The 13,533-nt window shown below is 33.4% G+C and overlaps 2 protein-coding genes across 2 annotated transcripts; both read left to right on the top strand.

The window, feature by feature from the left end:
• Positions 1 to 4,121: 4,121 nt before the first annotated feature.
• Positions 4,122 to 8,045, top strand: HELRODRAFT_185810 (hypothetical protein). The gene is made up of 7 exons (XM_009023967.1): positions 4,122 to 4,288; positions 4,485 to 4,624; positions 5,362 to 5,564; positions 5,740 to 5,906; positions 6,015 to 6,075; positions 6,348 to 6,562; positions 7,123 to 8,045. Exons 1-7 carry the CDS (start codon positions 4,181 to 4,183, stop codon positions 7,225 to 7,227), a joined length of 999 nt encoding a protein of 332 aa, XP_009022215.1. The 5' UTR covers positions 4,122 to 4,180; the 3' UTR covers positions 7,228 to 8,045.
• Positions 8,046 to 8,952: 907 nt separating this feature from the next.
• HELRODRAFT_192833 (hypothetical protein) lies at positions 8,953 to 13,427 on the top strand. Its single transcript, XM_009023966.1, has 13 exons — positions 8,953 to 9,187; positions 9,321 to 9,412; positions 9,554 to 9,678; positions 9,779 to 9,914; positions 10,031 to 10,089; positions 10,977 to 11,071; positions 11,170 to 11,322; positions 11,454 to 11,542; positions 11,765 to 12,003; positions 12,236 to 12,338; positions 12,490 to 12,560; positions 12,832 to 12,914; positions 13,176 to 13,427. The coding sequence occupies exons 1-13, from the start codon at positions 9,172 to 9,174 to the stop codon at positions 13,271 to 13,273; spliced, it is 1,359 nt and encodes a 452-aa protein (XP_009022214.1). The 5' UTR covers positions 8,953 to 9,171; the 3' UTR covers positions 13,274 to 13,427.
• The last annotated feature ends 106 nt before the right edge of the window (positions 13,428 to 13,533 follow it).

The raw sequence follows: 13,533 nt of genomic DNA, 5'->3' as shown, positions 1-13,533 counted from the left end.
GTTACTTATTATTACTAGATTTATTCGTTTATTGTATTCGTTACTTATTATTTCTAGATTTATTCGTTTATTTTATTCGTTAATTATTATTTCTAGGTTTGTTCGTTTATTTTATTATTATTATTGCGCGGTCATACATACACCCACACAAACACACACACATACAAATATACATACATATATTCGTTGTTTTGTTTGCTTGATGTTTTATTCTCTTTTTCTTACTTTTTTCTTCGTAATTGTACAAATAGGTAGGATTAATTCGTAAGTTGAGCTAATTGAACATAGGTAGGTGAGTTAATTTAGTAAACATAGGTAAGTTAGGAACTCTATTCTTTCTTTCTTACGTTCTAGTTTATTTGTATTGTATTGTTTTGTATTGTTTATTGTTCAACACAACACCAACAGCAGCAATCAAACACAACATTCAACACAATATTATTTTCGTTATATTTTAGTTAAGTTTAGTTGAGTTGTTTATTATTACTAGACCATTCGTTACTTATTATTACTAGATTTGTTTGTTTATTTTATTAGTTACTTATTATTTCTAGATTTATTCGTTTATTTTATTCGTTACTTATTATTTCTTTATTCGTTCGATTTGTTCGTTTATTTTATTATTACTATTGCGCGGTCATACATACACACACACAAACACACACACATACATACTTACATACATACATTCGTTGTTTTGTTTGCTTGATGTTTTATTCTCTTTTCCTTACTTTTTTCTTCGTAATTGTACAAATAGGTAGGATTAATTCGTAAGTTGAGCTAATTGAACATAGGTAGGTGAGTTAATTTAGTGAACATAGGTAAGTTAGGGACTCTATTCTTTCTTTCTTACGTTCTAGTTTATTTGTATTGTATTGTTTTGTATTGTTTATTGTTCAACACAACACCAACAGCAGCAATCAAACACAACATTCAACACAATATTATTTTCGTTATATTTTAAGTTTAGTGAGTTGTTTATTATTACTAGACCATTCGTTACTTATTATTACTAGATTTGTTTGTTTATTTTATTAGTTACTTATTATTTCTAGATTTGTTCGTTTATTTTATAGTTATTATTATTGCGCGGTCATGCATACACCCACACATACACACACATACATACATACATACATACATACATATATTCGTTGTTTTGTTTGCTTGATGTTTTATTCTCTTTTCCTTACTTTTTTCTTCGTAATTGTACAAATAGGTAGGATTAATTCGTAAGTTGAGCTAATTGAACATAGGTAGGTGAGTTAATTTAGTGAACATAGGTAAGTTAGGGACTCTATTCTTTCTTTCTTTCTTACGTTCTAGTTTATTTGTATTGTATTGTTTTGTTCAACACAACACCAACAGTAGCAATCACAACAATCATCATAATATTATTTTCGTTATATTTTAGTTAAGTCTAGTTAAGTTGTTTATTATTTCTAGACCATTCGTTACTTATTATTACTAGATTTGTTCGTTTATTTTATTCGTTACTTATTATTTCTAGATTTATTTTTTTATTTTATTCGTTACTTATTATTTCTAGATTTGTTCGTTTATTTTATAGTTATTATTATTGCGCGGTCATGCATACACCCACACATACACACACATACATACATACATATATTCGTTGTTTTGTTTGCTTGATGTTTTATTCTCTTTTCCTTACTTTTTTCTTCGTAATTGTACAAATAGGTAGGATTAATTCGTAAGTTGAGCTAATTGAACATAGGTAGGTGAGTTAATTTAGTGAACATAGGTAAGTTAGGGACTCTATTCTTTCTTTCTTACGTTCTAGTTTATTTGTATTGTATTGTTTTGTATTGTTTATTGTTCAACACTACACCAACAGCAGCAATCAAACACAACAATCAACACAATATTATTTTCGTTATATTTTAGTTAAGTTGTATATTATTTCTAGACCTTCGTTACTTATTATTTCTAGACTGTCGTTTTATTATTAACCCCCTCATGAACGGCTGCCTTGACGTGGCGAGGGGGCTTCTCACTAAATGCCGTTCAAGCTTCTCACTAAATGCCGTTCAAATTCTTAAAAATGCGATTCTCTGTCTTTTTCGTTGTTTCACTTTTAGCGCACTCTCAAACATGGGTTTTTATTATTATTATTATTAAATGAAAATTTATAAATCGCTTTTTAATAAAATCTCAAAAAGGTTACATTAGCATTTGCAACGAATTACCCATCCTATTTATTAAATTTTATTTGATGTTTTTTTAATCACTCAGGTCACAATCATCATCATCGAGAATGCAATGAAATCAAATTGAAAATTTTTTTAAATTTGAAAAACAGTATCTTTATTATTATTATGATTATTATTATTATTATCAACAATTTATTAAGCGCATTTTAAAATTGAAATTTCTCGAAAGCGCTCTATTATAAATGAAATCAGTGAAGGTCAATAAAGTACAAATCGATTAAGTATTTCTATGTCAAAATAAATATGTTTTTAAGTTCCTCTTAAAATCATCAAGCTTTAGTCCAGGCAGTCTGAGCGATTGCGGAAGACTGTTCCAGGCAATTGGTCCTGACACGGCAATATTTCTAGTTCATTTTATGATACTACTTTGTTCAGTAAGATACAGTTTGTTAAAAGCTATACAATTTCATAAGTCATACCACACCAGACAACACAACACCACATCACACCACACCACACGTCACCACACGTCACCACACGATGCCACACCACTCCACACCACACGACGCCACACCACACCACAACCATATACATATATACACAGCGCTTTTTAATTGTTGAAACTCAAAAGCGCTACTTAATCATAGACAAATAAGACGGACGTTCTTTGTGCAAATAAATAAGTTTTAAGCTGACTTTGAAATTGTAAATATTGTAGGTTAGGGTCACGTAAATAAGGAGATAAACCATTCCAAACAACCGGGCCGAGAACCGCAAAGTTGCGGGAACCCGTCGCTAACTTTGTAGTCGGGATAAAATATATATATATATATATATATAATTATATATATATATGTATATATATATATATATATTCATATATATCAAGCAGTTGAAAAACGTAAAAGATGTATTGACTTTCATTTTCAATATCATTCTAGCAGAAAAGAATTGAAAATGCCAGTAAGGCAAAAGGTTGTCAACAAATTATGATTTGTTAAAATTTGTTTGTCTCTTTTGCAGTGATCCAATGTTGTTTGTTGCTGATAGCTGGCAGCTGCTGCTTCCATTCCCAACGCATCATCCATCTGACAATGACATGCAAGCGCAAGTGACGCGCTTGCTGTCGTTGGTTGCATGTGTGTTATTTTCAACTCATCGTCGTCGTCTTTCTCTTCCTTTTCCGTTGGAGGTGGAGTATGAGCAAAGTGAGACAATGGGTAAATTACTGAAAGAGGGATGATGGATAGGTTTGCGAAAATAACATTTGTAAAGTTTCATGCGTTTTGTCATTCGTTGCGAAAGTTTGTTTAGAATCCATTTTTAATAGTGATTAATGAATGATTGATTTATAACAGAACATTTCAAAATTACGTTGTAATCTAACTTTTTGATAAGGGGTATTGAAAGCAAAAAAATTATGTGAGAAATGTTTTTTCTTTTAATAATGTTTTTTGTTTTAAAATTACTTATCTTTTTTAATTTTTTGATGTTTACATTTACATTTTGTCGTTCATTCTGCAGCAAAATAGATCTTTGATTCGTAAGGAGAAATTTTAAAAATTGAGAGTTTCATCATTTAACTTAGCAACTTTTCCACGTGGCAGGTTGATGTAACGTAACCATCGTCTCGTTTCTACCGTAGCCTCTGCTTTTTGTTTCTGATCCACAACTAATTACTAGTCAGTTAGTTAGTTGGGAGGGCTGTCTCATGATTTTTTAGTTCAAGTACTGATTTATCAAGTCAACACTAACTGAAGCTAGAAGTAAAAACTCACAAAAATTCCAGACTATTTTAATTTAATTTGAGGCTGTAAAGAAAGGCTGACTGAGGAGGTCAACAGAACAGGTCAGTCACTCATCTATCCATCCATCACCACCTTCACTCATCGTCTTCTTGCTTAGCTTAGTTTATCTTTATGTAAAATAAATCCAAGTAGATTTTTGCCAGCTTTAGATTTTTAGATTATTAAATTCACTTAATTAAATTAAATTATTAACAAACTATGAAAAGAATGTTGAAGAGATATATATGCTGTCTCTCCCTGACTCTCCTTCATCTGACACTGGCAGCCATCATTGATCAATCTCAAAACACCAGGGGCCCAGACAAAGTTAGTTCAATATTAATGAACGTATTATTTTTAATTTTGTATACATTTCCTGACATTGGATTTCATTTAAAATACTTTTATTTATAGGAAATATTATATTATTCACTAATATTTAAAAATAAAAATTTAAGTTTTTTTTTTGTTTATATTAAATTTATGTTAAAGAATCAATTATTCAACTTTTGATAACATTTAGAATCATGAGAAACACTTTGTAGAAGATGAACATGGACAACTCCACCACAACCCCCAGTTTGACAGGGAGGCGTTCTTAGGGAAAGAAAGTGCAAAATCATTTGATCAACTAACACCAGAAGAAAGCAAAGAAAAATTAAAGTCAGCTTTGATTTGCTGCCTTCATTTTTTACCATTATTGTTCTTATTTATAAAGTGTGATAATTTTTTAACGAGGATTATTTGCTTGCAATTTATTTGAAAATAACAGTTTTTATAACTTGATTCAGTCAATAAAACGTATTGTGTTGAGCTTTGATACATAGATAAACACAAATAAAAACATTTTTTATTGAACAGTGCAATCAAAATGGTTTGTAAGATAGAGATGCTATATTTCATGTTGTTCTTGCAGAGTGCTCACCTGGTGTGAATATTAGCTGTTAAAAACAAAAAATGACTATCAAACTCCATGCGTATTTTATGCATAGCTTGTGCTCGTGTGCAAAATGATTATATGTACATCCAGCAGCAAATCTTGGGGGTGGCAGTGCCCTTCAGTTGTGAGCATTATATGTGTTATAAACTAATACAATTCATATTTTCAACAAAGAGTAGGTTTTGGAGAAAAATAGACATTATAGGCCTATTATCAGAAAAGTTGGCCTCCTCAGTTAAAATGTTGGACCCCCGTTGTCAAAAAGTATTTTTCAAAATTTTCTAGATGCAATGCGCCACTGTGTACATCATGCGCTGTGCATGTGGCACAAGAGTTTTATCACATGGAATGATGCAGTAAGCAGTTTTCTGCATTTTCACAGCTGCATAATAAGGAACAAAAATTTACTAAAGCCATATTATACTGGTGTTATGAGTGTTACGTTTTGAAATTTAAACAGGTTGATTGTTGAGAAGATCGACACAGACAAGGATGGTTATGTAGACAAGGCTGAGTTAACAACTTGGATTGAGCACGCGGAACAGGTCTACATCAAAATGAACATCAACAAACAGTGGAAGGACTACCAGAGGACTGATGACTCCAACATCAAGTTGTCATGGAAACAGTACAAGGAGCGCATGTACGGGTCAGAAGATGCAGGTCCTTGTGTGGTTTCTTTTTGTTTGTGCAATCATATTTTTAATAAATTTTATCTTAATTGCTGACTGCTTCAAGTGGAATGTTTTGATACACAAAATATGCTACTAATGGCGGTGTCATAAAAGTTAGTTATTAGTAGTGATGATGTTTACTTAATGGTAACAAACTCTTGCAGTGCCCGACGTGATGGGCCTACCGAACGATTACAGAGAGATGCTGAGGAAAGATGAGAGGAGGTGGAAGCGGGCTGATGTCGACGGCGATGGCGAGCTCTCAAAGGATGAGTTCAAGGCATTTATTCATCCGGAAGAATTCCAACATACAGCGGATTTGGCTGGAATTGTGAGTTTAGTGATGATGGTGATGATGATAATGAAGATGGTGACGATGGGGCGAAAATGATAATGGTGAGAATGAAGTTGATGATTGTAAAAGTTTTTCTAATTACAGGAAACGATGGAAGATGTTGATAAGAACAAAGATGGCAAAGTGACTATTGAAGAATATATAGGTGAGGATTAAGTTTGACAGTAAAAAATATATAATTATTTTGCACTGCACATGACAAAAGATGTTGTTGTTGTTGTTGTTGCCCCTTCCGGGGGGCCCTCAGCATTCCAATCGAGGTCGGAGCCAATCCTCCACTGCAAGAGATTACACAATACAGTATATATTTGTCATCTTGAATTACAAATTACACATAACTGTTTCTATACTTCTTTGTAATTATGAACCGCATCAAATTTATTAAGGATTGCATGATATTACAATGATTGAACGCAGGTGATTTATGGCCTCGATCAACTGAGGAGGATGAAGACGATGAGGAGGAGCCAGACTGGGTGAGGAAGGAGAGAACATACTTTGCAGAGCACCGGGACCAAAATAAAGATGGCTTCATGGATTTGGAGGAGGTGCAGGAATGGATCAGTCCAAAGGATTTCAATAATGCTGCTGTTGAGTCGGAACACCTCATAAATGAGGCCGACCAAGACCAAGTAAGTTGTTATTGATGCGAATCTTCTTTTTGTAGGCAGAGAGATAAATTAGTTCAAGCTGTTCATGTTTTAAATCATGGAAAATTTTATTGTTTTAAGCTTTGTTGCATTAATTCTTTCATTTGATTTTTCATCTTGTTTGCTGTATTAAGTTGAAACTTGGGTGTTGAGGAGAGAGGAGGACTGAATGAGGACATTGAGACATTGATAAGGAGATCGAGATTGCGGTGGTATGGACATGTGTTGAGAAGGGATGAAAGGGTCGGGATTGGACGAGCATTGAAGTTCGAGGTTGAAGGAGTGATAGGAAGGGCTCGTCCGCGATTGGGATGGAGAGAGCAGGTGGAGAAGGACAGAGTGAAAGCGGGGTTGCGTGATACTGAGGGGAGTGAAAGATGTGAATGGCGTCGAGGGGCATTTCGGTTTCATCATAGGTAGCCAAACGGCAACCCCCGATCTCGGGGAAAATGTCGTCTAAATGTGTGTTGTTGTTGTATTAAGTTGGAACTTTTAAACTAACTCTACACGCGAACGCTCGCACGCACGCACACAATTTGCAGGATGGAAAATTGACAATGTCAGAAATATTGGACAATTACAGCATTTTTGTTGGCAGCCAGGCCACCGATTATGGAGAGGCTCTCGTCAGGCACGATGAATTCTAACCTTCACAACTATTATCATTCACTTTTCATTTAACATCCACTTTTGTTTATTCGCTTTGTTAGTTGTTCGTCCTCTAAATGTCCATTCATTTACTCATTGGTTATTCACTCCTTTATTTCATTCATATATTCGTCAATGTTTCTGTCTTGTGTTTGTTTCTTTGTTATCGTCTTTATGATTTTGTCAAAATTTTTGTTATCGTCATCATTATTTTTGTTGTTTTTGTTTCATTTCAGTTATTTAAATGATATTTTGATCTAACGGGCAACTGTGAATGAATAGATCGATGAATGAATGTTGAAGAGACGAAGAAACAATTGAATTATTAACCAATTAACCAAAACCCAACCAATTGTTGCCTTATTTTACGTCAGTATTATGATTTACTTTTTGTTTCTGATGTGTTCATATACATTCTCACACATCATTTGTTCATGTTTTATTATAGTTCAGCCCCTTAGTATTATATCATTTACCTTTTTAATAAATTTTACTTAATTTAACTTTTATTTCAACCTTTATTAATTTTAATCAAAAGGCCTTTTGTTTTTACATTTTCAACGACTATTTTTTTTATATTATTAAACATAGTTGATAGAGTTATTTGTTATTGCTGCATATTCATGAGTTACGTATGATCTTTACCAACGTACGATCTGAATGTTGCTCTCTGATGATTTGTGTTTTATTGAGGGGTTGTTCATGTGTTTTGTAACATCTTTGTGAAATAATATATATATATATATGTATATATATATAATTCAGATCGTCACAGTGATGCGATGAAATAATTTGAAAATGTAGCGAGTGAAATTCACTGAACGTCCTCATAAATTCATCTTGGATAATAAAGTGAGACAACCAGGGGCAGGCATATCAACCACGACGATCTCAAATCATCGTAGAAAAAATACTAAATATGCTGAAATATTATGCAAATGCTGGAAATAAATCAATTAAAAATAATTAAAATGAATAAAATATGACATTTAGTATTTTTCTTTGGTCTCATATAGTAGCCACGCTGATGCGAGATCGTGGTGCTTACAGGCCTTCCCTGATTTTATGTATATGGGAGCAACCAACAACTCATTTTTAAATCATTTCCAATGTGAACTCGATGATATAAAAGGATTTTGTTGGCTTTTTCATATCAAAACAGATTTGCCTCCTACATAAAAGTCCATGGCAGGGTACTGTCGCCGCAATCACATTTCCGTGTGTTTTAATCATCACGCAACCATTCTTGTTGTGATTGTCAGCGTTTACGTTAAAAATCGTAACTTCCTGTTTGCAACTTTTTAGTACAATATTTCGGTTATTTACACACTAAGAACAAAATGAAACTATTACATCCTACTAAATATAAGTGTACATGTTTGCCTGTCCTGCCTTGCTTGTACCAAGTAATTTTGCATAAATCTAGTAGTAATTTTGACATGACATTTTATATATGATTGTCAGCAGCTGAGATGTGATTCCCTTCCGTACACGCGTCGTTTGCTATCAATATTTAAGCATTGCATACTTTATATAATATATTAAATATTATGTGTATATTACAAGCTACTTATGAGGATAGATTATTTAACAATAAGAAGCTTGCAATTACAACGGGTCTGCTATAGAGACAGGCAGGCTTCATTAATTCATTCGTTGACAGCTAAATAAAGTTGCCTAAGAGTGGGTTAACATAAGCAGAACAATTCACATATAGATCTCAACTGAGCAGGGAACGTAATTTTTTTTAAATTTCGAAGCAAAATATCTCGAAAATATTCTAGACATATAGTTTAATCTATATATATATATATATATGCTAGACACTATTTAATTAGTTTATAAATTACAAAAAAGTTTTTGATACCTAACGTTCTTTCGAATGATAAAGACATTAGCTACATCATTGTCACAAGAAACTAGAATCTCAAATTAAGTAAAAAATGAACAAGATCTACGGTAATAACAACTTTCATGATAATTAATTTTTTAAATGTATTGTACCGTATTGATATATGATTCAGTAATTAATTTTTTGAAATAGCGATTAATACCTACACGTCAGTTAACCAAGTGTTATACATTTTTCCAGCTCAACCGCCGCAACAGGCTATCAGTTCATCTTACCCCTGTGAACATTTGGCAAGTTTCGCTCGCTCAGAACAATCAAATTTAACAGCTCAAGTTTGTTTATGATGTTATATATGATTCATTGGGGGATTTTGGCAATTATATTAACAATTTGATTGAAATCAACTGACTTTACATCATGTTTTGTTTATTAACTCATGAATTATGATCAAGAATCTGAATTTGTTTTAATAGGATTATATGGAAAAATTGAAAAGAATGGAGCAGACGTCGGGCGTGTGGACGATGAAGGTGCGTCTGGTCGTCATGCCAGGCTCAATAGATGTCGTTGATCCCAACAGCGGACATCTCGTCGAAAGGTGAGATGCATAATTGCTATTAATTATTATTTGCCAGTGTCATTTATTTTCAATTCTCGCACTATGGTTTTTTCAATATTGAAATCATTTTCTCCCGAAGCTTCCCAATGAGTTCTGTCAAAGATTTGGAAAGTGTATCTGCGTCGGTAGGCAGTGCACAAGGACGGGACGTCATTCTCTTCAGCACCTCCGACCAACAACTCCATGAGATGCATCTTTTCCAGACCGAGAAACCAGTTCGCTGATGTTTCAATGATTTAAAAAAATTAATTGTTTTAAAAGTGATGAATTCTTATTCTATTGAACGAATTTATTTATTGAAAATTTTATGAATTAATGAACTTTTTTCAAGGGGAACAATTTTGTGGCTGACGTTCAAGAGGCGAAGAGGAGTATAAATCCAATAAAGAGGTGTCAACATCATCATCGACATCATCATCATCCACCATCATCAATGTAATCATAAACATAATCACCGTCACCATCGTCATCACTATCTTGAACGTTATCCTTCAAATAAAAATAATTATACATAGATTGGTTAAGATATTTTATTATCTCCTGAAAATCAACAATAACAACACCAACAACATCAATAACATCAACAACATCACAGGAACAACAACAACCAAAACAAACCAGCACTAATATACCAGCCAGTACAAGATCTGTCATCATCAATTCTGGAAGGAAGTATAAGCTGCTGTGAAATTGTTATCATCATCGTCGTCATCATCGTCATCTGCTTATTCATCTTTTATCAATTATTATTTTTATATTCATCATCAGTGGCGGATAATAATTTTTCTATCCTTCTGCTTAAATCTATTTCTAATAATTGTTATGACTCGATAACTTGATTACAACAATATTTCAACGCTCTAATTGCGTCATAGCGAGCAGACTGCCACATAGTGGGAAGACTTTTTAAAGAAGACGAGTTAGACCCTTATTGATTGTAGAATTTCCCATCTGGCTGTAAACGCACCAAAAAAATATATACATGTTGAATTAACCAAAAAATTGCAAGCTTCTTCAAACGGTTCAACTGCATTTGTGGCAATCTAGACAGAAAAGCATTTATTTAAAATTGTACATTAATTTGAAAAAATTCACATAAAAATCAATGATGTTGAACCTTGATTTTTAAAGCCCATAGCCTTCAAAGTTTGCCGTCCAGGCGGTGCCTGTCTGGCCTCTGTTTAAATCCGCTACTGATCATTATTATAACTGTTCTTAACTTTTTCATTACATTTGCTTCATGTCATCACCTTAGTATTGTAGTTATTTTTTCATAGAACATACATCCATACCAAACTTCCCGAAATTGGAAACATTGAAGATGATGCCAGGAGGCCAGAGGGCGTCGGATGGTCCCGTCAGCAGGCAAGTGGTTAGTAATTTTGGATTCTGGTGACAATTATATTTTATTTATGGTGGTGGGTATGACAATGATGATGATGGTTATTTTAGTGATGAATTTTGTGGCAGTCGACTACATAACAACATCTGAATTCTCTACTCAGCAACTCTTGGACTACCTCTTCTCAGACATCCAAATGTTTGTCTCGCATTTGAACCAGATAGCTCAGGCATTTGAAAATAAAAGAAAGAGGATGACTGTAAGGTCGTCTGGCTTGGGAGGTTGGTTCCTATGGTTACAAGTTTTGCAAAGTTTTATATTTAAAAAAAAGAAAGATACCATTTTTTCATTATCATCTTCATCATAATTAAATTCATTTAATCCAACATCATTCACTTGAATTATTTGATAGATGGTCTGCTGAGTATGAGATGCAAACCCCCGCCTGCCAAAGATTTTTTTGATATCCTACAAAAGTTCAAACTTTCATTCATTCTCATTGTTAGTATTGTTAGAACATTTAAAAGCTTAACATAGGAACTTATTTATCTAATATGAATGTTGAAAAAGAAAGAATTAGCATCGAAAGAGGAAAAACGAGAGAAAAGAGAGCGAAAGTGAAAATTTTAGTCTGCCGGATTATTGTTTTATGACTTAATAAAATGAAAAATTAATTTGATTCACTCGTTTTATGACTTTCATCAACCGTGACGTACGTGACAGGCGAAACTGAAACAGAAGATATGCAAACCGAATGCACCTGAGCTTGTTCACTTCCTCTTCAAACCGCTCATGTTGGTGGTCAGTGCATGTTCGGACCCAAGAGAGGAATATTCTGAACTGGTGAGGCGTGTGGACAACCCCCTGATAACTGAAGAAGTTAGGAACTTGTTTGAAAACTGTCTCGATACGTCAGAAACTGAGACTTGGATCAAACTTGGTCCAGCTTGGAACTCAACGAGGTCAGATCAACCTATGCAACCTAATGATTCTTGATAATATTGCTCATAGAAAAATAGCATTAATTTTAAGTTTCTGATTTCTTTTTATTTAAAATTTTTAATATTAACGCCAAACACTTCATTGCCGCCATTTTCTTCCTCATCCCTTATCACGTTCCTCGCCATCGTATCCTCAACATCACACCGTCATCATCACATCACATCACCATTGTCACACCCCATCATCATCCAGCAAACAGTGGCCTGAAGAGCTACCTCTATACAGTCCCGTCTTCTTGAATGGGTGGTCACCACCTCTTGATTGGATGAGAGAAATTCTTCATGATTCCACTTCAGTTAGCTCATCATCATCTCCATCATCGTCGTCGTCATAACCAACACACATAAAACTGTTCTAGCATATCGTTTAAAAAGTATTTGGTTAAAGAAATTGTTAGAATGATGTTTGATGACTGGCACGTTTCTTTCTAATGTTCATCACCTCAGGCGAGGTCACAATCTCCACCAATGCAAACGAAAGAAAAGTTTTTGAAAGATCTTATTGCTAAGAATGCCAAGTGATTTAATATTCATTGCGATATATTGGTTCACTCTTTTATTAATCTACAATTTCATTCATTCACCGGTTTAATCGTTTATTCAATCTCATCATTTCATCCATCCATTCTGTTCATGAATTTATCCATTCTTTCAAATACTCTTTTATTCATTCTTTCATCCATCATAATTCATTTTTTTTGACATCCTGTAATGGCAATGTCTTAACTGAAAGAAAAACGTTTTTAATAATTGAAGTAATAACACTTTATTTTTAAATATAAAAATCAGAATCTACATCGTGAAGTCGTCTAAGGAGGCGGCCAATACGAAAGAACTTTCAATTGAAAAGTCTGAAATTGTAGAGGCCGTGGTTAGTTCATCTGATGAATCTGCTACTTGCTGACCACATAAATTTTCTCATTCATTCATTTATCCATTCACTAATTTATTTCGTTCATTTATTCATTTGTTCTTTTATTCAGTCCCTCACTTGTCATTTTCTCATTCGTCAATTCAATCCACTTAATGTTTAGTTCATGCTAGCTGTCATATTTGTTTTAACACTGTTAGATGGAAACTTCATTTAATTTATAAACTAGATTTGTGCTTTCAAGTTAATTGATAATTTCAGACGGCACCTGACTCAAAAAATTGGTGGAAGGTGAGAAATTACAAGTCCGAGTGTGGGTTCGTACCGAAGTCCCATTTGGAACGCTATATGCCTTCATGAACCACGACATTTTGCAGAGTTAAAAGTTGTTGCATAACTCGTTAAATTGTCGCAAGCTAACATTGCGGTGTAAAAATTCATCTTGATTTCTTTTAGTTACTATCTTATAAAAGAAAATATTTCAGTATGTTAAACACGAAATTGTAAAAAAAAATTGGTTTTGAAAGTTCAATCGTTTTATTGCCAGGTAAGCGGGCAGTTTTTTTTGTAAAAATTCATCAAAATTCTTCAAAAAACCAAGTAACTTATACTTTTCTACC

This window comes from Helobdella robusta (assembly GCF_000326865.2).
Source record: "Helobdella robusta unplaced genomic scaffold HELROscaffold_38, whole genome shotgun sequence".
Taxonomy (NCBI): Eukaryota; Metazoa; Annelida; class Clitellata; order Rhynchobdellida; family Glossiphoniidae; genus Helobdella; species Helobdella robusta.
This window is presented reverse-complemented; position numbering and strand designations above follow the sequence as displayed.